At 49.6% G+C, this 24,736-nt stretch overlaps 1 protein-coding gene across 1 annotated transcript in view; it reads left to right on the top strand.

Moving 5' to 3' along the window:
- Nucleotides 1–24,736, top strand: part of ARFGAP3 (ARF GTPase activating protein 3) — a 47,477-nt gene continuing 22,741 nt past the window's right edge. Inside the window, exons 1-9 of the mRNA XM_070411248.1 lie at nucleotides 1–125; nucleotides 5,181–5,299; nucleotides 10,417–10,489; nucleotides 12,756–12,887; nucleotides 15,552–15,635; nucleotides 18,350–18,434; nucleotides 21,414–21,473; nucleotides 22,859–22,905; nucleotides 23,437–23,576. Coding sequence (XP_070267349.1) covers nucleotides 57–125; nucleotides 5,181–5,299; nucleotides 10,417–10,489; nucleotides 12,756–12,887; nucleotides 15,552–15,635; nucleotides 18,350–18,434; nucleotides 21,414–21,473; nucleotides 22,859–22,905; nucleotides 23,437–23,576 — 809 coding nt within the window. The 5' untranslated portion in view covers nucleotides 1–56. The remainder of the gene's footprint in view (nucleotides 126–5,180; nucleotides 5,300–10,416; nucleotides 10,490–12,755; nucleotides 12,888–15,551; nucleotides 15,636–18,349; nucleotides 18,435–21,413; nucleotides 21,474–22,858; nucleotides 22,906–23,436; nucleotides 23,577–24,736) is intronic.

Genomic DNA, 24,736 nt, shown 5'->3' with positions numbered 1-24,736 from the left:
CCAGATCAGCCCTTCCCGTTCGGCTGGGGCAGCCGCGCCTCGGTTTCCTGGCGACGATGGGGGACCCCAGCAAGCAGGACATCCTGGCCATCCTCAAGCGCCTCCGCTCGGTGCCCACCAACAAGGTAACGGCCGCCGGGCGCGTTCGGCCGGCTCGGCATCCCTGCCCGACCCCGCAGGCGGCCCCTGCGACGCCAGTGTCCGCGGCCGCGGGAGGAGGAGCCGGCCCGGCCTGTGACACGTCGCACTTGCGGCCGTGGCAGCTGGGCCTCTCCTGGGTCCCCGAACCGCGCGCCGCCACCCAGCCTCGGCGAGGGAGGAGCGGGGAAGGGGCACCGAGGCCGCGGGCGGGGCGGGCCGCCGGGGGTCCTGGGGGCGGGGAGTCCTAGGGGCCGGGGGCAGACACATGGGTTCCTGACACCGGGCGGAGGAGCCTGCACGGGGACGCGGGCGGCCGAGTGGACACTGTGAGTTCCCGAGAGCCGGGACGAGCTTGGGGGTCCCGGAGCGGGCCGGGAGGGTACCCCGCGTTCCTGGGAGTGGGGCGGGCCCGCAGGCCACCTGGGACGCGGCTGGGACGCGTGCACTGGGTCAGAACCCCCTGCTGATAGCCCTGGGCGTTGAGGGGAGCTCGCTCGCCCCCTCCCCACCCTCGAACGGACCCTTCAGGTGCCTGGCGGCGCCTGTGGGAGCCCCTCTGCCTCCCTGGGTCCCGGACGGCAGCTGCCGCGCTCCGGTTCCATGGAGCTGCCCAGGTCTGTGCATGGCTCCCAGCTTGCTCCTCTTTCTAAGAAAGCGCAGCACAGACGCTCCCCTCCCTGCCCTTTGCGTCTCCCTGGAGAGGGGTCTTCCCTTTCCCACCTCCTGAGGCTGCCCCCTCCCGGCCCCGGGCCCCTTACAACTTTTGGAGACCGGCTGGAGGTGTGATGACGCATTGGGCTGAGGTGACTCCCTCTTCGGGGATCACAGGTCCGAGTGTCACCTGGAGAGTGCAAAGGGCTGTCCTGTCAGCGTGGACTCTCTCCTCTCCTCCTGTGACGGTCCTGCCGGCCCCATGGTCACCTCCCACGTAAACAGCTGTTAAGGAGCATGGCCATGAGCCACGACCTGATGGCATAGGGAGTTCCTGAGTTTTACCGTAGTTAGATGTCTACGTTTTACATCTCGATGGTGGAGGGGAGCTCATAATGTTACAGCCTTTCCAGGAGCAAGAAAGGAAACGATTTATTAAAGCAACGTCTGAGGAAGGGAAGTCAGGAGGAGGAGGCCTCCAGTGCCAGCTTCTCGGCTGTTCCCCTGGATGTTCCAGTTGGAGTCACCTGTTAATCAGGACTGGGGCCCTGCACATCTAGACAGCATTGGGGTCTGCAGTCGGCATGGTGGAAGCTGTGTGTTTCGTTTGGTCTGCTGTACCTCAGAAACGGAACATGCATTCTCTTTGATGGAATTCATCCAAGGGAAGGTGCCCTTTTAAATTAGACGTCAGTGTCTTTCTACTAGGAGGCACGTGGAGGGACACGCCTGGGCACACCTGTGCGTGGTTGTGCAGACCTGCCGCTTTCTAACTGTCGCCTCGGGCAGGCTACTTGATCACTTATTTGTGCTTTATTTTCCTTATCTGAAACCGGACATGATCTAACTCAGGGCTTATTTGTGAGGATTAAGTGAGAACATCCCAGAAAAGCGATTGGAGCAGGACCTGCTATCACTCGTCTTCAACACGTGCCGCTGTTTTCGTTATTTTTATTATGAACAACACACCTAGGGGACACTTTCTACTCTGTAGTAGGACTAACAAAAGCGCTGAGCAAAAATACTTCCTGGCAATGTTCCACAGCGCCGTGCTACGCTTCTTGATGAAGACTTTTTATCTGATCGTTAGTAAGAAACAGTTTCCTAAACAAAGATGAAAACTAGTTTTAACTAGTGGATGAGTTGGGTGACAATAAGCGTTTTCAAAACGGGTTCTAAAGAGCAGCTCTGAGATACACGAGACAGAAAAACAACTCGGTTTACTTTCAGCACGTGGTATCCAGTTTCTTTCCCTCGTGTGTGGACCCCAGGTTTTAACTCGAGGGTCAGTTTCCTAGTTTGTGAACTCCTTCCTGAAGCTTCACTGTTCCTTGTTTTTTCATTGATCGTTTGGGTGACTCATTCAACAAATACCCACTGAGCACCTGCGTGTGCTGGGCACGGGGCCGAGCAGTGAGGTGCACTGGTGTTCCCTAACAAAAGCGGCTCCTGCCTTCAGGGGGCGGATGGTGGCATTTCTTAGCTGTGATACTTCATCATTCCTTCATTTTCTCTAAAATGGGGATCAAAGCCGCGCTACCTAATTGTGGGGAACTCGGAATGAGAATGCAGGGTTCTCGTTTGAAAGTATTAAGAATTTTGAGATGAGACAGCAGAGCACTGACCACCCACAGCCGGCTGAGTGCGGGGCCTGTGGGACTGCGCCGATGACACCCGCCCTGGAAGGGCCCGAGGGGTCACAGCAGCACCTTCGCAGGTTGTCGTGAAGCTCAGTTGGCCAACGGCAGTGCCTGGCAGGAGTAAACACTCAATATTAGCTATTATTTCTATAGCAACTGTTCTCATCATTAGGCAGAACAAGTGGTTAGTCAAAACTATTTCTTTACCATCATCGTAACAGCTGATCTTCTGCTTAGAAAAGCAGGTCTCGGCTCTGACAGCATATCAAAACCCAGCACAAACCCTGTTCTCAAAGCACAGGCTCGGGCTCCAGCCGGGCGCCAAGGCGGCATTGTGAGAACCGGACTTGTATTTCCAACTACCTCCGACTGCCAGGCCCTCAGGGCCTACTCCCAACGCCTTGCCTTCCACCCTCCAAACTGCCCCAATACCTGTATTTGCGTTTAGGCCACTTTGTGCCAGGCCGGTGCTCAGCTCAGCTGATAAGACAGACTGGGCCCCCCCCTCATGGAGCTGCATTTTAGCAACCCCTCGTCTCAGGTGGGAGGGCGGGGGCAGGAGGACGCTGAAGTCACCTAGTTAGAAATCCGTGTTCTCCCCCGGAGCCAGCCTCTTGGCCCCTGTCTAGGGAACTTTTTGCATCCTGTCCTTGCTTGCTGAGATCCAACCTGGTAACTAATTGGCTGCCCACTAGACTGCTAGTCCGTGGGCTCTGGACATGCCCACTTTGTGTGCACCAGGTACACACACAACTGTCCGTTGATTGAGTGAGGGATACAAATGGCCTCTCGTAGAGGGACAGCACCTTTGGCACGACGAGTCCCATGGAAAGGGATGCCTTACTCTAAAAGCTTTTACCACATGATGTCTGAATTTCCATGCCCTTCTCTCCCTAAGGCCAGCACGTGCCTGGCAGTGAGTAGGAGCTCAGCAAGTGTCTGTGGAACCAGTGATGCCATCTACTTCTTAATACCCCAGTGCCTGCCCCGTGTCTGGTACCAGTACCATTGAACTGAGTGCCTGGTACCTTTCATGTCAATTGCATCCCTCCCCACAATTCATGCATGCTGAATGGGAGTCTGCCCTGAGGCCTTTGGAAAACCCACTCATGTTTTTGTTCTTGTATTGCCCTCACAAGGCCAGATGCCAGGTCTTTTTTATGATTACTAGAGGCCTGATGCACAACATTCGTGCACTGAGGGGTGGGGGTCCCTCAGCCTGGCCTGTGCTCTCTAGCAGTTCAGGACCCCTCTCGCGCAGTCCAGGGCTCTCGCAGTCCGGGACCCCTTGCTCCTTACCACCTGCCTGTAGCAGAGGTGGTGGGAGAGGCACCCACCACCTCGGCTGCGCTCACCAGCTGTGAGCCCGGCTTCTGGCTGAGCGGCACACCCCGTGTGGGAGTGCACTGACCACCAGGGGGCAGCTCCTGCGTTGAGCGTCTGCCTCCTGGTGGTCAGTGCGTGTCATAGCAATCATTCTTTCCCTGTTCGTCAATTTGCATATTATGCTTTTATTATATAGGATAGGATAGTTGGGACAATCTTCTTCACATAGGTGGCTGTGCCTATAAAGTGTATCTAAAGTGTGGGTGCTTTTTTCTGGGGGGAAAAAATTTAAAACAATTCTATTTGTGGAATGTTACTGTCCTGTAGTTCTGACTTTGTGTTAATTTCCATGACAAACACTGCATATTTTAAAGTACTTTTACCCTTCTGTTATCGGATGAATGTTTGGCGTCAGTCAGTGTTGAGGAAGGAAGGCTGGGGTCTCCTGCGGCCGCAGTCATCGAAAGCTGGGGTTTTCACCCCCAAGAGCGTCACGTAGTGCTCCGCCGGCCCACTCTGCACTGGCTGTGGGCCTCAGGGCCTCAGTTCCTCCCCACTTGAGCCTCTCCACTGGGCTGCCCGAGGGTCCTTAAGATGCGGCAGCTGGCTTCCCCCAGAGCCAGTGATCCGAGAGAGGGCAGGAGAGAGAAGGGAAGTCATGGCGTCTTTTGTAACCTGAATCTCAGCCAGCAAGGCCACCCTGGGCAAGTGAGGGTGGGCTTCCCCAGGGAGTGAACACCAGCAAGGGCCTCACTGGGGCACCTTGGAGTCTGGCCCCCACGCCCTCCTCCTCCGGCTGAGGAGAGACGTGTGCACAACACCTGCCATCTGGTAGAGGCCACTGTCCCGGGGCAGCGCGCCTGAGTGTTCCCCGCAGGGGCCTCCGTGACTAGTGTTCATTTATGTGCGTGGTAGGACCTGTGAATGCTTCACGGACAGGTGATGTTTGAGATGACACACACCTGAGTTCTCTCACTTCCCGTACTGCCGAGTATTATAATAGACTCAGAATAATATATACTATATAATTCATGTGTTGTAGTAATATAATTCTATTAACATAATTAAAATAATAATGAAAGAAATAGAAAGTTGAGGTTTTTATTTTATTGACCTTAGGGAGTGAGAGAGCGAGAGAGATCGACTTGTTCCACGTGGTTGTGCGTTCGCTGGCTGCTTCTTGTATGCGCCCTGACTGGAGGGTGACCCCACAACCTGGGCATATTGGGTTCGAACCACCTTAGCTACCTGGCCAGGGTGAAATTTCAGGTTTTAAAAATTTAGGTGAGATAGTTTCTATTCCCCGGTTTAAATTGTAAAAGTTAAGCAGTTTTCCAGCTAACTCATATGTTGTGCCCTGTGGGAGGGCTCGCTTGGCCAATATAAAGTAATTAATAGTAGACTTTTCACATTTTCTCTCAGGTGTGTTTTGATTGTGGCGCCAAAAACCCCAGCTGGGCAAGCATAACCTATGGGGTGTTTCTTTGCATCGACTGCTCGGGGTCACACCGGTCACTTGGCGTCCACTTGAGTTTCATTCGGTAAGTGAGTCTGTCCCCGTTGGGGCTGGGAGGGTGCAGGTCACATGGAGCTCTTTCCCCTTTTCCGTTATGTTTCCTTTGACATCAAGTAAAATGAGAGGTTGGTTATGAGTTACGGAGATTTAAGTGATATAACTGAGTAAACTGGGCAAGTGAGCTGGTTTCTGTTTAGTTTCCGCTACATCGAGCTGTGTCGGAGGCATGAGGCCGTGGCATGGACCATCGGGATGGAGGGCTTGAGACAGTATCTCCTTCCCTTATGATCTTCTGACAACAGCAGTTAGAAACCCGTGCTCTCCCCGGAGCCAGCCTTCCGACCACCTGGGGGTGCTCTCAGACTTGCCTGCGCTGGGCTGTGCACACCTCATCTCTGCCGTCACCTCCGTCCACGGGGCCATTTCCTGCGCAGGCTTTTGCCACTTACTGCCCTTCTAGACTCTTCTTGAGATCGCCAATGCCTCTTGGCCCCTGTCTAGGGAACTTTTTGCATCCTGTCCTTGCTTGCTGAGATCCAACCTGGTAACTAATGGGTTGCCCACTAGACTGCTAGTCCGTGGGCTCCGGACACGCCCACTTTGTGTGCGCCAGGTACATGCACACTGTCCATTGAGTGAGGGATACAAATGGCCTCTTGTAGAGGCGCCCGCTGAGGCACTCCCCGTAGAAGGGGATTCGGGTGCCGTGGGTCCACCCTACATCCTGTTAGGTAGAGAGCGAATGTCAGGGTTCCAGCACAATCCTACAGCTCTGGCTCCCAGGCCGCTGATACCACAAAGCCTGAGTGATGGTTTTTGTTTGAATTTTCATGGCAGTTTCAAATGCTTATACTATGAACATCTTTCTCCTCTTTTCATCTAAAGTTTTGGGCTGCATTGGCTCCTTCTGACAAGTTCCTGTCTTCCACTCACATGGTATGCAAGTAGCCTGGGTGGGGCCTTGGTGTGCAAGAGAGAAAGGCGCCCCCTCTGGACACACACAGCCCCACACCAGTGGGAGGTGGCAAGTGCCCTGGTGTGAGGTAGAAGAAACAGAAGAATATAGGAAATAATAAAAATAGCCATAGCTGGTTTGGCTCAGTGGATAGAACGTCGGCCTGCAGACTGAAGGGTCCCAGGTTCGATTCCGGTCAAGGGCACATGCCTGGGTTGTGGGCTTGATCCCCAGTAGGAGTGTGCAGGAGGCAGCCGATCAATGATTTTCTCTCATCGATGTTTTTCTCTCTCTCTCTCTCCTTTCCTCTCTGAAATCAATAAACACATATATTTTTTAAAAAGAAATAATAAAAAGATTCCAGTAAAACTCAGGGCTCGGAAGCCGAGGAGGCCTGCGCTTCAGCAGCCGTGGGCCTTGGCCAGGCACCCTCTGGGCATCGCTGTGGTTACTGGCCGCCTCCCACCACGTCACCTGCTTCCCTGCCACTTCTTTTCCCAGGGGAGCAACCAGCTAGGAGGCAGGCTATTTGGGATTGTGACAGTGATTTTATCTGATGTTGACTTAAGGACTATTGATACAATGCAATTACTATAAAGAGCATTTATTACTAAAGGATAAAGTCTTATAATTTAGAAGGAGATTTTTGTATGTTAGCACAAAAGCTAAATAGTAATAATAGCAACATAATTTTCTTTTTAAAAAACTTTCCTGATGCATTTTCCTGAGTTCTCTTTTCAGAAAGCAATTTGCAAAGGCCTGATGTGCTAAATATTTATAGCCATGTAACTCCACAAGTAATTATCTTGAAAAGGGGGTTCTTCTGTGAGTTCTTATTGGTTTTAGAGTATCTACCAGTTTCTTGTCTCCTTTTTTCTTAGCTGGTGTCAGAATATTTTGAATTCACATCCTGTCCTTGTCTCTTTAAATATTGAGGGATTTAGTTGCGAGGGGAAGTTTAGCTTGTTTTTATGATGGTTTTGTTGTTCGTGTCTTTTTTAAAATTTGTCTTTATTGTTGAAAGTATTACAGATATTCCCTTTTTTTCCCATTGACCCCCTCCACCCAGCACCCGCCCCTCCCAGGCCTTCACCACACTACTGTCTGTGTCCATGGGCTCTGCATCTATGCATATAAATTCCCTGCGTCATCTCTCCCCACCAGCCCCCACGATTTTATTTTTAATGTGCTTCCCTCACACCCCAGATCCGTTGTTAGCAGTTAACATGGGACCTGCTCTGCCCAGAGCCAGGAAGGCTGGCCTCAGGCGGTGCGGAGCTGCTTCTCTCTCTCTCCGCTCTGTTCTTTTCCTCTTCTTTTTTTTTTCTTAATGTTGGAACAGGATCAACATTTTTAAAAATATATTTTATTGATTTTTTACAGAGAGGAAGGGAGAGGGATAGAGAGTTAGAAACATCGACGAGAGAGAAACATCGGTCAGCTGCCTCCTGCACACCCCCTACTGGGGATGTGCCCGCAACCCAGGTACATGCCCTTGACTGGAATCGAACCCAGGACCCTTCAGTCCGCAGGCCGACGCTCTATCCACTGAGCCAAACCAGTCCGGCCTCTTTTCCTCTTCTTCGCTGCCAAGCCCTGCCCTTCTAACCTGGCCTCCCCTTCCTCCCCACCGAAGCGCACCAGCAGTTTAAACCATTCCAGGAAATGAGTGGTTTTCTGGCCCTCGGTGGAGGGAGGACCGACTGGAGCCTGGCAGGCGGCACAGCAGCGTCTCTCTGGGCTCTTGCAGGTTGAGTCACTAGCCTTCTAACAGCCAGATAAATATAACTATTTGCAGATAAATATAACGGTATGAGTCACGGTGCTCATAAATGATTCAAAACAACTGCTAAAAACTCCTGTTCAGAGGGCATAGTCTAGGATTTGGGCAAAGTCAAGGATGACAAGGGTACTCAGTGGCTTTTTGTTTTGAAAGAGGTGGAAGGCTGTTCTTTGACCATTTTTTTTTTTACTGATTAAAACAATTACAGACACTAGCGTGTTGGGGAAATGTTTTATCTTCACTCAGAAGGATTATGGGGCTGAGGGAGACCTGTTTTCTCCTTTACAGTGGTTGGTTAGCAGGAGCTATTGGGTTAAGTGACACTAGTTCTTCAACTTTTCTTCCTTCGCTGCTTACTTTTTTCTTAGCACTCAGGTTCTCTTACCTTTCACCATCTCTTCATCTAAGCTAAAGACAGGAAGCAACCTCCAGCGAGTCACCTCCTCGTAGGAACGGGCAACCCTGAGCAGTTCAAGTTTCTTCTTCTTCTTTTTTTAAAAAATATATCTTATTGATTTTTCACAGAGAGGAAGGGAGAGGGATAGAGAGCCAGAAACATCGATGAGAGAGAAACATCGATCAGCTGCCTCTTGCACACCCCGCAGTGGGGATGTGCCCGCAACCAAGGTACATGCCCCCAACCGGAATCGAACCCAGGACCCTTGAGTTCGCAGGCCGACGCTCTATCCACTGAGCCAAACCGGTTCAGCTCAAGTTTCTTAAGGTTGACTTACTCATTGTCATCACCACCTTTTGTTTCAAATTCCAGTGTGTGAGAGAGAATCCCTGTCAGCTCGATTGAAGAACAATTAGTTTTTTATCTTTATTTCTAAGAAATATATAAAAATGTTTGGCTTTGTTTTTTAAAAGATACTTTAGAACTAAAAGTTTTAGGTAGGTTAGTAAGTCTGGGACTTGTAGCTTCTGTTTTAGGACATCATTTAGTCAGGTACCTACTTTATGCCTGCCCCCTGGAGCTTGTGTTTATCCCACAGTGTGACAGGGTCGCCATGACGATGGTGATAGTGACGGCGAGAACTTTAGCCATATGGTGCTTACCAGGAGCCCAGAACTTTGCACATATTCGCTTCATTTCTACAGGAGTGAATAGGTAACCTGTAATTGTTACGATAAGGAAAGTAAGGCTCAGAGAGGCTAAGTAACTCCTCCAGGTCATGCAGACAGTCCTGGCAGAGCGGGGCTGCCCTCTCAGCCTGTCTCCAGAGACCGTGCTGTTAACAGCCACCCAGTGACAGGTGGGGAGGGGATGGCACCTCACTCCGTCTGGGCAGGTCGTCACAGTGTGGTGACTCAGCAAGATCTCTCAGAAAAAGGATTTCAGAACAACCTGTGTCATTTCATCTCCTTACTCGGTAATTAAGTTCCAAAAGAAGATTTATTTTTGTCTTTGGGAAATATGTTTCTTACAAAGTATGGTTTAATATTTACTTTTTATATCATCGTGAAGTAGATATTTGTAGATGTAATAATGACATGTATTAGTATCATTATTAACCTGAAGGTAGCTATTGGCTTCAAAATAGTATCTTAACATTCACAAGGCTGAGTGCCCTTTTTGTGAAGGCTGTTCCACCGGCACTGTCCTCACACGTCCACATTCTTTCCCGTCAGCGCGGGGTGAGCTGCTGTGGAATGTGGAAGAGCCTTGCCTTGCTCACATCTATTGATTCAGCATAAAGACTCCCGGCATTGTGTGCTAGCCTGTCTTGCTTACACTCATCACTTGGTGGATTTTTATTGTTGAGAAATGCACTCGTTGCCTTTACCTGGCTCTGGGGTGATCTTAGGGTTCAGGTGAACAGGGCAGAGGTGTGGCGGGGCAGGAGGCACTGCAGCTTTCACTTCACGAGCATTCCGCCCGAGTGTTCTTCCTGCCTCGTGGCCGTGATGGCGGGCAGGTCCTCTCCTTGATGGTGAATGAGGAGCATCCTCCAGGGGTCCTGCTAGGTGTCACACTGGGCCCCTGAAAAAGTCCAAACAGGACATCTGTGCTGAGTAGAGACCCATCACCACCTTTTAGATCATGACTCACCGAGGACGTGAGGCAGAGTCCAAGTGTCCAGCAGCCCACAAGCTTGTCATGCTCTGTTCCCAGCGGAAGTGCTGCCGGCCTGGCCTGGCCTGTCTGTGGCCGGGTGTGGAGGGGAGCAGGTGGGTGGGGCCATCAGCACCTTGGCTTCTAGGAAGGATGAGAGGGGCCAGGAGCTGCGGTACCAATGGTCCTGCACTGGGAGTCCCAGCCTCCTGGAAGCGTGGGTCACCGTTAACACAAACGCAGAATTCTTCAGGATCCGGAGAGCAAGGGAATCTTGTTCTCAAAAGTTTAGTGGCTTGATTTGGGGGAAGAAAAGTATTAACATTTAAGAATGTTCTTTCCATTTAGGTCTACAGAGTTGGATTCTAACTGGTCTTGGTTTCAGTTGCGCTGCATGCAAGTTGGAGGAAATGCTGCCGCAGTAAGTTCATCTCAGACTTGTTTTCCTTCTGTATAAACGTGTGCTCTGCTGTCTGGGGGGCCTCCTGGATGACAGAAAGCCATGAGGGGCTTTGGAGTCGGACGACCCGGTTGACTTGTTTATCCGGAAGCACCTAATACACACGAAGCTTTGGGCGAGGTGCTGGGGTAGCGTGAACAAGACACATGAGAGCCCGCTTAGAGGCACAGACAGAGTCAATACAGAAGCAAATAAACAAGAACCTACCAGGCGGTGAGAGTTCTTTGGAAGAAAATTAGAACAGGAAGAGGTGGATGGAGGGATTGGGAGGCTTCAGTGACTTATGTGCCGTGACTTTTGTGCTTAGAATAGGATGAATGATTACAGCCACTTACATCTGAATTTTATTTAATTTATGAAATCTACAAAGTTTTAATAAAACCTATTCTCCAAATTTTCAAAGATAGTATATAAAGATCATATATTCATTTATAAACTTAGTAATTTCTATGCAAAAATAATAACCAGCTAAGTGGTCACTTAATTTATAATTGTAAAAGAGCAGACTTTTTTAACCCTACTTTCAAACCTAACTAAGGATTCTCATTTTAAATTTCATTTACAAATTCAATATATTTCATTTCTCAAACTCTAAAGTGACAGCCTGCTCTAGGCGGTTTTGCTCAGTGGATAGAGCGTCGGCCTGGGGACTGAAGGGTCCTAGGTTTGATTCTGGTCAAGGGCATATGCCTGGGTTGTGGGCTCAATCCCCAGTGGGGGGCGTGCAGGAGGCAGCCGATCAATGATTCTCTCTCATCATTGATGTTTCTGTCTCTCTCTCCCTTCCTTTCTGAAATCAATAAAAATATAAATAAATAAATAAAATAAACTGGCAGCCTTATAAATCTAGCCAGCAAAATCACCCAAAGCACTGGTACCTTATTTATTATGCCAAATGGTATAGGTTTAGTAAGTAGAATTCCCATAGACATGCCATTATACATTCAAAGTGTAAAAAATCAAATTTGTATACATTTCAAATAAAAGTTATATCTGGTATCAATTTAATATTTAAAATTATAAATCTAAAATAATAGTTTTTAAAATACCAGATTCCCTGGATTAGTGTTTCTCGACCTTTTTTCATTATTGTTCCTTAAGTAGACTAATTAAATTTAAATTAGATTATTTTAAATTTAAATTGAATTTAATATTTCTCTGGTGAGAGAAATTAAATACCAAGGAATATGATTTTGTAGGATCGGGTTGAGCATTGGAGGGCCACAAACCACTGTAATAACTACGATTTCTTTCACTTCCTTATATTTCAAGCATCTTATTAGAAATCCATGCCCATTATCATGATGTTCAGACTTGTTCCAGAACTTAATGCTGGGAGTTTGATTTTATCTGTCCTTATTTCTAAGCCCTCCCAAGGCGGCACAGCCCCCCGCCCACCCCTGGAGAGCAGCTTTCTCAACTCCAGCCAGCCGAGGCGGCCAAGGCGGGGATGGGGAGGGGACGGTCAGGTCATCCACTCAAGCAGTGGGGTTGGAGCATCCTGCTCAGGTTGGAATGCCAGCCCTGCCTCTCACTTACCTGTGACCCCGCCTGCGAAGTGTAGATGGCAGCAGTGACCTCCGGTGGTGTTGCCATGAGGATTTAACAGGATGGGGCCCAAATACCCAGAACGGATCTGGGACATGTGGGCGCCTAATACCATTATTAGCCAATTGGGGTAATAAAAGCATTGTTCATACAGGTTTATGGAATACCTGCTTTAATTAGATAGGAATTCTGTACTTCATGTCTACACACAGAGCCTACAGGATGGTTGGGAACAGTTTCCTCTTTAATTTTATTACCTTGCTTGTGCTGTCAATGAGTAGTTTTGAACAAGGTGAAGGTTAGCGTTGCTCCTCACCAATTTTGTAAAATTTCCGATTTAGTGGAATCCAAATTGAAATGGATTTCTCATGAATTAAAAGTGGTCCTGAGTGGATAGCGGCCCCCCCCCCCCCGCCCCGCCCCAGTAAGATTCAGAGTGACGGAGGATTGAATGAAGAAACGAAGGGCCAGTTATTTCATTTTGCAAGTCATCTCATGTCCAGTTTTACCAAAATAGTAATGTTACATCTGTGGAAGGTATTCCTTTTTACAAGATAAGAGTATTTAAACATGTCCGTGGTTTACATAGTTTTGGTTTTCATAGTAGTTTCAACAGTCCTTCACAATATGCAGTAGCGTTTCGGCAGGATTGCTGGTAACCCGCTGCTTTCCTCTGCAGTCGTCCTTCTTCGACCAGCACGGGTGCGCCACCGGCGACACCAAGGCCAAGTACAACAGCCGCGCGGCCCAGCTCTACAGGGACAAGATCAAGTCGCTGGCTTCCCAGGCCGCGCGGAAGCACGGCAGTGACGTAAGTGTGGCATGACGTGAGCACGGCACTGGCGTGAGTGTGACACTGATGCATGGTGCCGCCGTAAGTACGGCATGACGCAAGCACGGCACTGACGTAAGTGTGGCATGACGCAAGCACGGCACTGGCGAGAGTGTGGCACTGACGCAAGCATGGTGCCGCCATAAGTACGGCATGACGTAAGCACGGCACTGACGTAAGAGCAACCAGTTTCAGAAGGAAAGGGGGCTTTTACCCAAACAGTGAAGCCTGCCCGCGGGTTCCCTGTTGTGCGAGCCCCGCATTAGCGCTGCGGGTGCCGCCCGGCAGGTCCCCGGCCGATACGGAACCTTATTTTCCGAGTGTTCCCTTTAGCGGCGCCCTCTTTACCGTGTGCTGTTGGCGACATGGGTCCGGGCCGGCGGCTCTGTGACCGGTGCCCGGAGAAAACTGTTTTCTCCAGCGGCACTCCACAGCCTCCTGTGCTCAGGGGCACTGGGTCGCACATCACGGGGCGCAGGGCCATTTTAAACCATCAGGTCACCAACAAAAGCACAGAAATGTGGAAACGTGGTACTAAACCCGCGAAAGGACGCTCGTTTGCAGTGTGAGCTGGGAAAGGGCAGCGTGCGGCTGTTCCCGCAGCTGGGAACCAATGCGGCGGCGGCTCGGGCCTGGCTGCTCTGCGCATGTCTGCAGGGCCAGGAGGCGAGGGCTGACGTGGGGCTGACCAGCAGATCGTGGCCAGTGTGTGGATTTGCAAGTCAGGGCCCCACAGGCGGCTGGGCTGTCCTGTGGGGCCTGCCGTAGGGCTGAGGTCCTGATCTCCTTTTCAGACGCGGCTGTGACGTCTCGGGGTCTGGAACAAGTTACTGGGTTGATACGTGTCCCAAGTAGATCCCGGAAAGGATCTGGGTGTTTATCTGAGGCGTCCCTTGAGATGAACTTTAACCAAAGTGCAGGTGTTGGGACATTCAAGTAGCTGCTGATGGAGAGACTGCTCTGCATCAGCCGGACCAGAGTGGCAGGCTTTAGGACCAACAAAGACCAGAGGCTTTCATTTAAATTTTCAGCGTAAGCAAATTAATTCAATTAACTGCCGGAGGAGTTATACCACCTGAAACATACGCAGTTGCAAATCATACAGCTTTTTATTACACAAATTCCTGAGCGGCTGCGGGTACAAACTTAGTTAAGGACCCCGTGGTGGTGTCCTCTGTGGTCCCACAGCTGGGCTGGGCTGGTCCGGGTGCAGGGGGCCGGCGTTCTTCTCCCAAGAGCTCGGTGGGCTGGTCCGGGTGCAGGGGGCCGGCGTTCTTCTCCCAAGAGCTCGGTGGGCTGGTCCGGGTGCAGGGGGCCGGCGTTCTTCTCCCAAGAGCTCGGTGGGCTGGTCTGGGTGCAGGGGGCTGGCGTTCTTCTCCCAAGAGCTGGGTGGGCTGGTCCAGGTGCAGGGGGCCGGCGTTCTTCTCCCAAGAGCTCGGTGGTCTGGTCCGGGTGCAGGGGGCTGGCGTTCTCCCAAGAGCTCGGTGGCGTCTCAGTTGGGGATTACTGGCTGTTCTGTCATCTGGCAGGAAGAGGAATGTGGAGCGGCGTCGCTTGTCAGACAGACAGAGGGACAGGCCTTTGTAATGTCTAGACAAGATGAGCATCATTGGCTGGCAGGGGTCCATATTTAAAGCTTGTTCATGCCTGTAGCAGCTCAGGTGGCTATCGATGATTTACATCAATGCACATATGTTCATCCTAAACATGGCGAGGGGGCTAAGGAGAGTGCGTCACTCAGGCAAGTGTTTATCTTGACACAAGTCACTGCGTCAGTTCAAATCCTTATCTCTGGGTACACACGCTTCAGGGCAGTGGGGAATGTATCTTTAATATCAGACTTTCAGTTTTAAGGGAAGTTAAACATTTTTAACTTTTCTCACATTCTTTCAGCATTTTTAAACATTTCTGTATTTTACTACAACAATACATGACTGAAATGTGCTCAAGGGCCCCACATAGGCCTGTTGCTGATGTATATACAGTGGGGCCTTGACTTACGAGTTTAATTCATTCCGTGATGGAGCTCGTAACTCAAATTACTCGTATGTCAAATCAAAAAGTGAACAAGTGAGACACGTGATGCTGGGCTGATGTTGTGGCACTCACTGTGACGTTCACTGCGCCAACTAGTGGTGGGGTATCTGAAGCTGGCTCGTAACCTGAATTTTAGCTCGCAACTCAAAGCAAAAAATCGGCCGAGAGACGGCTCGTATCTCGAAAAACTCATTAGTCGGGACACTCGTAAGTCAAGGCCCCACTGTACATAAGAGCCTAAGCAACCGGTCCACCGAACAGCCATGCACTGACCACTAGAGGGCAGATGCTCAATTCAGGAGCTGCCCCCTGGTGGTCAGTGTGCTCCCACAACCAACCTCCCACAGTGTGTGTGTGTGTGTCCCCCCCCCCTCCCGCACTGGCCGATCCGCCCGATTGGGACTGGGCAAGATGGCCCCAGTCGGCCAGATCACCAGCCAGGCCGAGGGACCCCACCCGTGCACGAATTTGTGCACTGGGCCTCTAGTTTTATAATAATGGAAATACCAATCTTGGGCAAACAGGTCTCTAGGAAGGGAGTGAAGAGTATTAAGCAGAACCGGCAAAGCCAGGGGAAGTGCTAACGAGTGCCTCATGTTGTTCCAGCTGTGGCTCGATGGCTGCGTGACGCCGCCTTTGTCCCCTGCGCCGAAGGAGGACGACTTCTTTGCCTCTCACACTTTTCCTGAGGTAAGTGTGGTGCTTACAGAATTTTGCCGTGTGCTCACTGACATTTAGGACGGGTGTGTATTTAGAACATTTCAGTTAGGGGACAGGCCAAGCTGCGGTGGCAAACCACCCTGAAATACAGTCGCTTAACCAAGAGAGAAATTAATTTCTCATCAGAGGAGCTGTCCAGGGTGACAGAGGGATGCATTTTGTTATTCTCATGTGTGGCTTTCAGCTCAGGGTTCATGGCCTTTCCCAGCAATGGGAAGAGGACAGACGCCCAGGAAACCAGTGCCCCGTCCTCTCACAGACACAGCCTGGTGGCAGTGCCATCACTCTGCCCAGATCCTATTGGCTGGTGTAGTCGCATGTCTTGTACCAGCTGCCAGCGAAGCTGAGTGTGACGGCTGGTGTTCCGCCACAGTTCAGTTCAGAGCTCCAGGGCTGACAAATAATGAAGACAGTTGTTTTTCTTTAAATATATGTGTTTATTGATTTCAGAGAGGAAGGGAGAGAGAGAGAAACATCAATGACGAGAATCACTGATCGGCTGCCTCCTGCATGCCTCCTATTGGGGATAGAGCCTGCAACCTGGGCATGTGCCCTTGACTGGAATCGAACCCGGGACCTTTCAGTCCGCAGGCCAACACTCTATCCACTGAGCCAAACCAGCCAGGGCTCAATTCATTCTTTTTTTTTTTTAAATATATTTTATTGATTTTTTACAGAGAGGAAGGGAGAGAGATAGATAGTTAGAAACATCGATGGGAGAGAAACATCGATCAGCTGCCTCCTGCACATCTCCCACTGGGGATGTGCCCACAACCCAGGTACATGCCCTTGACCGGAATCGAACCTGGGACCTTTCAGTCCGCAGGCCGACGCTCTATCCACTGAGCCAAACCGGTTTCGGCTCAATTCATTCTTTATTTAATTTTCAAATAAAAAATGTGCAAAGTTTTATAAATTGCTAGACTTTGATTTTTTTGCTATTATAATTTGCATATACATGTTATCATTAATGCAATCAATAGTTGCCAGAAATAACTATAAAAAAAGGACAGAAAACAATTTAAAAAAGGATGTGTTCTATTGTGAGCTTTGCTATTATTTAATTTAGAACTAGATACAGAATATCCATAATTAGTAGCTGAGAAATGTTTGGAATGGAAATGATGGGCTAAAAAGCAGAGAAAAGGCTAGTTTGGTGTGGGTTAGAGTTGGAGACGTTAGTATGAATTCATGTTTATTTTACTCTCTACGTACATACGCGTGCGTACACAATGGAGAACTGACTCTAGATGTGTGTACTAGTGGGTTCGTAGACACACACGTGGATTGCCCGGCTCTGCCCACGGAGAGGGACGGGGACAGGGAGGCTTCAGTGCAGCAGGCACCCGCCCCGGCCTTGGTTTCTAAATGTCCTTCTCACTGAAAGGAGCCAGGGCTGCCTTGGGGAACGCGGAGTGGAGGACGGGCTGCGGGGCAGCTGAGCCCGGAGCGCCCCGTAGGGGCAGAGAGCAAGGAGGTGCTGGGGGGGGCGCCCGAAATGAGGGGCAGGGTCTGAAGGCCTGGGGAACCACCTGAAAGAGCTCCCAGTGGTCAAAGCTGGGACAATTTGAACAAAATAAATAATTCACATACCAAATTATAATCCAAAGAATAAAGTCAGTATCCATGTCCTGTTCTCCTCTTTTTGGATAATTACACTGATATAAAGGGATGATTGAATAAATAAACGGGACAAGGGACAATCTTCCTTATAGGAAAATTCCAAATCATGTATAATAGATATTCCCCCTCAGGAGGTAGAGCTTTATCCTCCTCCCCTTGAATGTGGGCCAGACTCAGTGACCAGCTCCCCAAGACTAGACGACGGAAAGGGAAACAGGTTTACCGAGAAAAGACTGGCAGGCACCGCCTGACCAAGTGCTCAGGGTTGGCATCACCGGTTCAGTCATGTTGACGTGAGGTGGTGACAAGGGCACCGCACCTCCATGGCTTTCTTCCCCAACTCCAATCTAATCATGAGAAACATCAGATAAACCCAAATGGAGACACATCTCACAATAGGTGACCAGTACCCTTCAAAGGTTCAAGGTCATGAGAATAAGGAGAGACTGAGGAACTCTGACAGAGCAGGGAGACGAAGGAGAAGAGACACATGCAGAGTGGGGTCCTGGGCGGATCCTGGGGCAGAAAGAAGCGCTGGAGGAAAACTGGTGGAATCCAGGTCCAGTCTGGAGTTTAGCTAGGGATGTGCCATTAACTCCTAGTTTTGACAGATGTGCCATGGGTATTTTAACATTAAAGGAAGCTGGGTGAAAAGTAAAAATTCTGCCTTAGCAACTTCTCTGCAAACCTGAAATTATTGCATGGTTTAGATTTTTTAAAAAGGAGGAAAGTGGCTCAGTGGTTGAGCATTTCCCAGTCAGGGCACATGCTCGTGCTCAATCCCCAGTGGGGGGCGTGCAGGAGGCAGCCAATCAGTGACTCCCTCTCATCATTGCTGTTTCTCTCTCTTTCTCTCCCTCTGCCCTCCTCTCTGAAATCAATAAAAATATTTTTTAAAAGGAAAAATACGGAATTTGAGCATTGAAACAGAGACTTGACAATACACAAGTTTAAATATTATCCTTCCTTCCCACTCGCCCAGGTACGAAGAGGTGGCTATGTAAGTGACTAGGTTCCCCGGCTTTGCGTTGTTTTTTATGACTTTTCTCACTTTGCTTCAGGTGAGTGGCACAGGATGGGCCACCGCACACCCAGAACCGGCTGTAACACCCAGGAACGTGGAAGTCCCCCCAGCAAACAATGAAGGTTGTTTTTAAAAATTTACTTATTGATTTTTAGAGAGAGAAAACATTCATCTGTTGTTCTACTTATTTATGTATTCATTGGTTGATTCTTTTTTTTAAATGTTTTTTTCATTGATTTCAGAGAGGAAGAGAGAGAGAGAAACATCAATGTGGGACAAATGTCTAACATTTTGGAAAAAAATAAAAAAGCAGAATTCCTTTTTTACTCTTTATACCAATCTAAATTCAAATGGATCAAAGATTTAAAAATAAAAATGAAAATATGAGGCCCGGCCGGCATGGTTCAGTGGTTGAGTGTCGACCTGTGAGCCAGGAGGTCAGGGTTCAATTTCCAGTCAGGCACAGGCCCCGGTTGCAGGCTCCATCCCCAATGTGGGGTGTGCAGGAGGCAGCCAATCCATGATTCTCTATCGTCATTGATTGTACCTCTCTCTCCCTCTCCCTTCCTCTCTGAAATCAGTAAAAATATATATATTTAAAAAATAAAAATATGAGGGTGCTAGAAGGAACAGGGGGAGGCTTTCCTGCCACCCTGGAGTGGGACAAGCCCTGGGCACGTCCAGGCCTCGTGAAAGGAAGAGGTTAGTGAGTCCCACTGCTGGGGTCTGAAGAAGTGCTTCAAAGACCTGATAAACATTTGCAAGTCATATATAGACCAAAAGCGTGGTTCCTTCATATGCAAAGAACTCTGACACGACTGGTGGTGTATGATTTGCAGCCTGTGATTGTGTGTGTGTGTGTATGTGCATGTGCACAGGACCCTGAATGCCTGCAAAGAAGACATGACATCCCCGAGTGGCATTTAGCTTTCTGGTTTCTTCGCCTTGCACTGCGCTGCCGCCGCGCTGGCCTGCGCGCCTGTCCTGTGTTTGCGTTCTGTTTGGGACTCTGACCCTGGTCATCAGGCGGCCACCTCCTTATTGGAGCCTCAGCTCCAAGTCCTCTCCTCAGAGAAGGCCCCCCTTCCCCCCACACTCCAGCCACAACCACGGCTACGTGTGCTGTCTCCTCATGCACAGCATGCGCAGTTCCGGGAACGAACGTGTCCCTCAGCTTCCGTGTCCATTGTGTGAACTCCTCCGGGGAGAAATTCTTTTTGAAGAGAAGAAATCCCCCTGAGCCAGGGATTGCTTTGTCATTGTCCATAAGAGAGAAGAGAAAAGAATTCCGACACTCGCCCGACTCACAGAGAAAAGGTGGGGTTGTACTTTCTGAAACTCGGATGGTCATGTGGACATTGCTGCCACTACAACTCACCCCACAGAAGGCCTTCTGAGATTGAAGGGTCCCCGCCAGGGAGACCACGTACCGCTCAAGTCCTGGGGCCTCAGTTCCTTTCACTGACGGGTAACCCAGGTAACTAAAAGCAGAACGAGACTTTATCCTTGTACGCATTTTCGTTTACGTTGTTCGCCGCGGAGTTTCTCCTAAAAGGTTTTCTTGTCTGGAATTCCTGCTCCTGGTGCATCTGCAGCAGCTCTTTCTGCCTCTTGTCCGCCCAGAACTTTTCTTAAGCAGCTGGTGGTGAGGGCGACTCCCTGTCTCAAGGCCTGACCCGGAACTGCATGTGTCAGCACCGGTGACCAGGTGCAGTCTTGAGTAAATTTAAGGACTGCGCAATGAAAAGGAGAGAACAAGAGAATTTAACAGCTAGAACAGGAGGCCTGGGATGCTCCGCTGCTGCGCCCTTACCGCTGCTCTCCGCCGCCCAGAGCAGCTCCGGCCGCCGTGGGTGACCCATGCACGGCCGTCAGCTCTTTTCCTACAAAGTAGCATTGTTCTTACTCATCCTGCTTTGCCTGTTTAAAAGCCTTACCTAGAGTTTACCTTTAAATATTTATAAAGACAAAACAGTTGCAATTCAGTGGTGGTTAGTATATTCACAAGGTTGTGCCACCATCACCACTCATTCCAGAACATTCCCATCGCCTCCAGAAGAAACCCGTACCATTGACAGCCCCTCCCCCTTCTCTCCTGCCCCTCCCTCAGCCCCTGGCAACCACGGGTGCTCTCTGCCTCTAAGGATTTGTCTATTCTGGACGTTTCATACAAGTAGACTCAGATGATATGTTGTCTTTTGTGACCGGATTCTTGTGCTTAGGACAGTATTTTAAAGGAGCATCCATGTTGTGGTATTTCTTTGTGCTAATATTCCTTTTTTATGGCCAAATAACATTCTATTGCGTGGATATACTCCATTTTATTTACTCATTTTTAAAGTAATAAAATTAAAATAACAAAAAGTTTTTAAGTAAAGACTTAGAGTTCCTAATCAGGATCATTTTTTAGGTCATTTAGAAAACGGCAGATTTCTTGGCAACTGAAAATTTAGGCTTCTATCATTGATATGATTGGTGTTAGAATTTCCAAATATTAACATATCTTGGGTGTATAGTCCACATATGTACTAGGTATCTTGAACAGTTTACTTTAAAACACCAGGTCATAAGGTAGAATTCTGAATGACATTAATTAGGGAGACCACTACCATCTTATTCTATAAAGCAACTTGACAGAAAACACACTTCTATTTTAATGCACTTTTTAAATCAAAATTATTTTTACTTTTTTAATCCTCACCCGGGAATATTTTTTGCAATGCTTTTCAGAGAGAGTAGAAGGGAGGAAAGAAGGGAGGGAGCGGGGGAGGGAGGGATAGAGAGAGAGAGAGAGAGAGAGAGAGAGAGAGAAACATCGATGTGAGAGATACATCAACTGGGTGCCTCCTGCACTCGCCCTGACTGAGGGACATGCCCTTGACCGGGAATCAAACCTGAGACCCTTTGGTTCGTAGGCTCCAACCATTGAGCAACACCAGCCAGGGCTTAATAAAAATTCTTATAATGGAATATGGAGCTAAAAAGAAAGCAGTTCATTGACAAAATTGATGTAGTACTCAGTAAGTTAGATATATTACATATTCAAAAGCAAGTTTGGTGAGTATATTTTCTGCATTAATATCAATATTTTTAACTTGCAGGAGGACCAGAGCAAGGACCAAGTGTGGAAGGTCTTAACCTACCAACCAAGGCAGCTCTAGGTAATGTTCTGATTTAGAGAATGAGATTCATTGAGAAAGAAATGAATCCTGTCTTTGCCTTCTGCTAGAAGGTATGGAGTCTATGGCACCGTGACTATTAACCCATAGTTTCTTAACAAGATTTTATTAAGCCAACATGCCGTTCTGTGTTAGCCGGCTCCAGGCTGACCGGCAGCCGCAGCTGTGGGCCCGGCCTAGGTGCCTGGTGGGGCTCTTGCCTGGCGAGTGTGCTGGGCTGGTTGCTCTTCCGGCATCAGCAGAGGTCAGAGCGGCCGCACCCCTCCTTTTACCCGGGGGCTCTCAGCATCGCCTCCTCTTTCTGAGTTTCCAGTAGGTGAACTTAACCTTTACTTGTTCAGTAGCAGGCAGGTAGAATCTGAGTTGGTGCATATCACACGGCATCAACTGGAAAGCAGCTGCTTTAGTGAAAAATAACTAAACCATTAGAAACGTTCCCGATGGTGTCATCGTGTACTAACAGGCTTGTAGGAGGTGGGAGCACAACCCTAAAAGCAGTGGTGGGAAGAAAGTGCGTGTGGATCTCTTTTCCACTTGAAAGGGAACGATGCTGCTCTCGCACGAGGCTGAGCACTTTACTCTGTCGTTGCTTGTGGTTTTATGCTGTCTTTTCCCGCTAAAGCGCATTCTCAGCTTTGTAAGAAAAAAATTAAAATTGTATTCCTTCCTGGGTCTCCGACACATGGTTCTAAAAACAGAATATATAACTTATGATTAAAGATTTCCCAAAAAACAATTCTTAGGAACTTTTCTAAACAAGCATTACATATTTTTGTACAGTTTAGAAAGTCCTGCTGCTAAAATAACAGGGAGCTTTGCATCCCTTACTGAGTAACATGATGAAATCTGTAGGTGGAGGTGGGAAGGCATAGCCGACCTGCTTGAGCTGTGTACACGGTGCTGCCAGCTTCATATTGGGAAGAATTTTGCCAGTTTCTGAAGAGGAGAGCTGCTGGGAGAGCGTGTCTGGTGCTCCTGAGGCGAGCTCCTGAGCCAGTCCTGGGCGGCCAGCGCTGCCTGTCTCCTCAGTGTGGTGCCCAGGAAACACGTTTCTGGGTTTGGACGCCACGTGCAAATACTGAGGACTCCACTCCGATGCACTCACACAGGGTGGGTGAGAGTAGGTTTACAGTGGTGAGTGCGTGAATAATAAGTATTATTTGTTAATTGTATTTTCTTTACGAACAGCTGTAAACCTACTTTGGCCCACCCTGTGCTTGTCTTCTGGATGACAAGCTAACGTGGGAAATGTTACCGTCTCCTAAATAATACTATGCGACACCGTAGAGTGTTTTAAAGAACACAATAAAAATAGAAAAAGTGTGTGTTGCTGTTGGTCTGACTTTCGGCTTTGTATTTTTTGACAGAGGTGTCCTCGATCATGAAAAAGAAACCAAGTCAAGCTAAACGAGGCGTGAGTATGACGTGTGAGATATCGGGTAGTTCGGTTCTGAAACAGCCCCCGCCCTCGAGAAAGCCACCCTGCCACTGCTTTTATTTACTTTGAGCCATGTTATGTATAACAAGTACGGCCTGGAAAAACTCCATGTTCTGCTCAGTGAGGTGACTGACGCCGAGTGAAGATTCCCTAGAATGGGTGTTTAACATTCCTTCTGTCGGTGACGAAATTCTTACAGACATGCCAGCAGGGGCTCCCTGGGCGTTCCTGTCCTGGTTGCATTTTGTAGCATTTCGTGGGCCTGGAGGGTCACCTGCTGAGCTTGCAGACCCCGCACCAGCTGGCTGCGGTTCTGCTCATGTCGCTCAGCTTGCGTGAGCGCCAGCTCCTGTCTGTGACCTGGGCAGAAGAGTGCCCGCTTCCTGGAGTTGTGAGGACCAAGGAGGAGGACGGTGGCCGGTGCTGTCACGGTGCCCCCATACGTGTCAGCGTTGGCACAGACCTTGTCAGCAGGTGGGTAGAATGTCATCTGTGTGTGTCTTCCAGCTTGGGGCCAAAAAAGGAAGTTTGGGAGCCCAGAAACTGACGAGCACGTGCTTCAATGAAATGGAGAAGCAAGCCCAGGCCGTAGACAAACTGAAGGAGCAGGAAGACCTGGCCAGGACGGCGCCGAAGGAAGAATCGATGTGAGTTGAAGTCGGATACAGTGACAGGCTCTAGTCTAGTGGCTGGAACTGTGCTTTAACGCCCAGCTTGCTCTGCTGATGCCGTCTGTCTTTGTGTGTGAGGAGCGAAATGCAAAACTGAGTTTCATGAAAACGAGTGTCGTAGTGAAGTGTAGCCTGGAAGGGAGGAAGGCCGTGGCGAGGGAGAGCAGTGAGGGCGGGAAGGGAGAGACCACGCGTGTCGGGCGGTGGTCACCCAGGGAAGATGCTCAGCACCATTCGTCATGAGGGAAACGCACAGGGAGGCACTTCACTCACAGGAGGCTGCGTCGAGAAGACAGTAGCAGGTGCTGGGAGAATGTAGAGAAATGAGGTCCCTTACACGTTGCTGATGGTCATGTAAAAAGTTAAGCATGTACTTACAGTATGACCAGCAGATCCAGTCCTACGAGAAGGTAAAAAATAGGTCCCCACAAGAAACTTGTACATGCGTGTCAGAGCAGCATGACTCCCGGGCGCCGAGAGGGAGAAACAGCCCAGACGTCCATCAGCTGAGGAACGGATGGACACAGTGGTGTGTCCATACCCGGGAGGATTCACCCTAAAAAGGAGGGAAGCACTGGCACTGCTGCTACGGCTTGGATAGACCTGCAGCGTTTGTGCTGAGAAGCCTGTCGCAAAGACCACACCTGTGTGCTGCACGGATAGGAAATTGCCAGGCAAACGCCCAGAGATGGGAGCAGAGCAGCCCCGTGCTTGCCAGGTGTGGCAGGGCGGGGAGGGGCTGACTGCTCAGGGGTGTGGGTTGGTTTTGCAAGTGACAGACATGTTCTGGAATTAGGTGGTAGTGATGGTGGCACACTGCGGATTGTGTACTTGGAAGGGGTGCATGTTATGGTGTGTGAGTTGTAGCTCCGCAGTGAGAGAGTATTTATCTGGTGAAGCTCCACTGAACGTGGGGGCTGAGTTCTGAACATACGATGGGAGGCGGTGGGTATGTGGGCTCCAGGGGCCCGAGCCACATCGGTCTGAGTCACACTCGGCACAGGTGGGAGGGGAGGAAGGAGTCTGAGGAATTGAGGGAATTGAGATGCATGTGCGTGGGGACCGGCTGGACGGGAGGGGTGGGAATGATGGGTGGAGCTCGGGGAGGTTGGGCTAGATTGATGTTGTCTGCGAGG

This window comes from Myotis yumanensis, unplaced genomic scaffold, assembly GCF_028538775.1.
Source record: "Myotis yumanensis isolate MYYU_CA2020_CCGP unplaced genomic scaffold, mMyoYum1.0.hap1 SCAF_3, whole genome shotgun sequence".
NCBI lineage: Eukaryota > Metazoa > Chordata > Mammalia > Chiroptera > Vespertilionidae > Myotis > Myotis yumanensis.
Note: the sequence above shows the minus strand (reverse complement) of the source record. Positions and strands in the feature narration are given on the sequence as shown.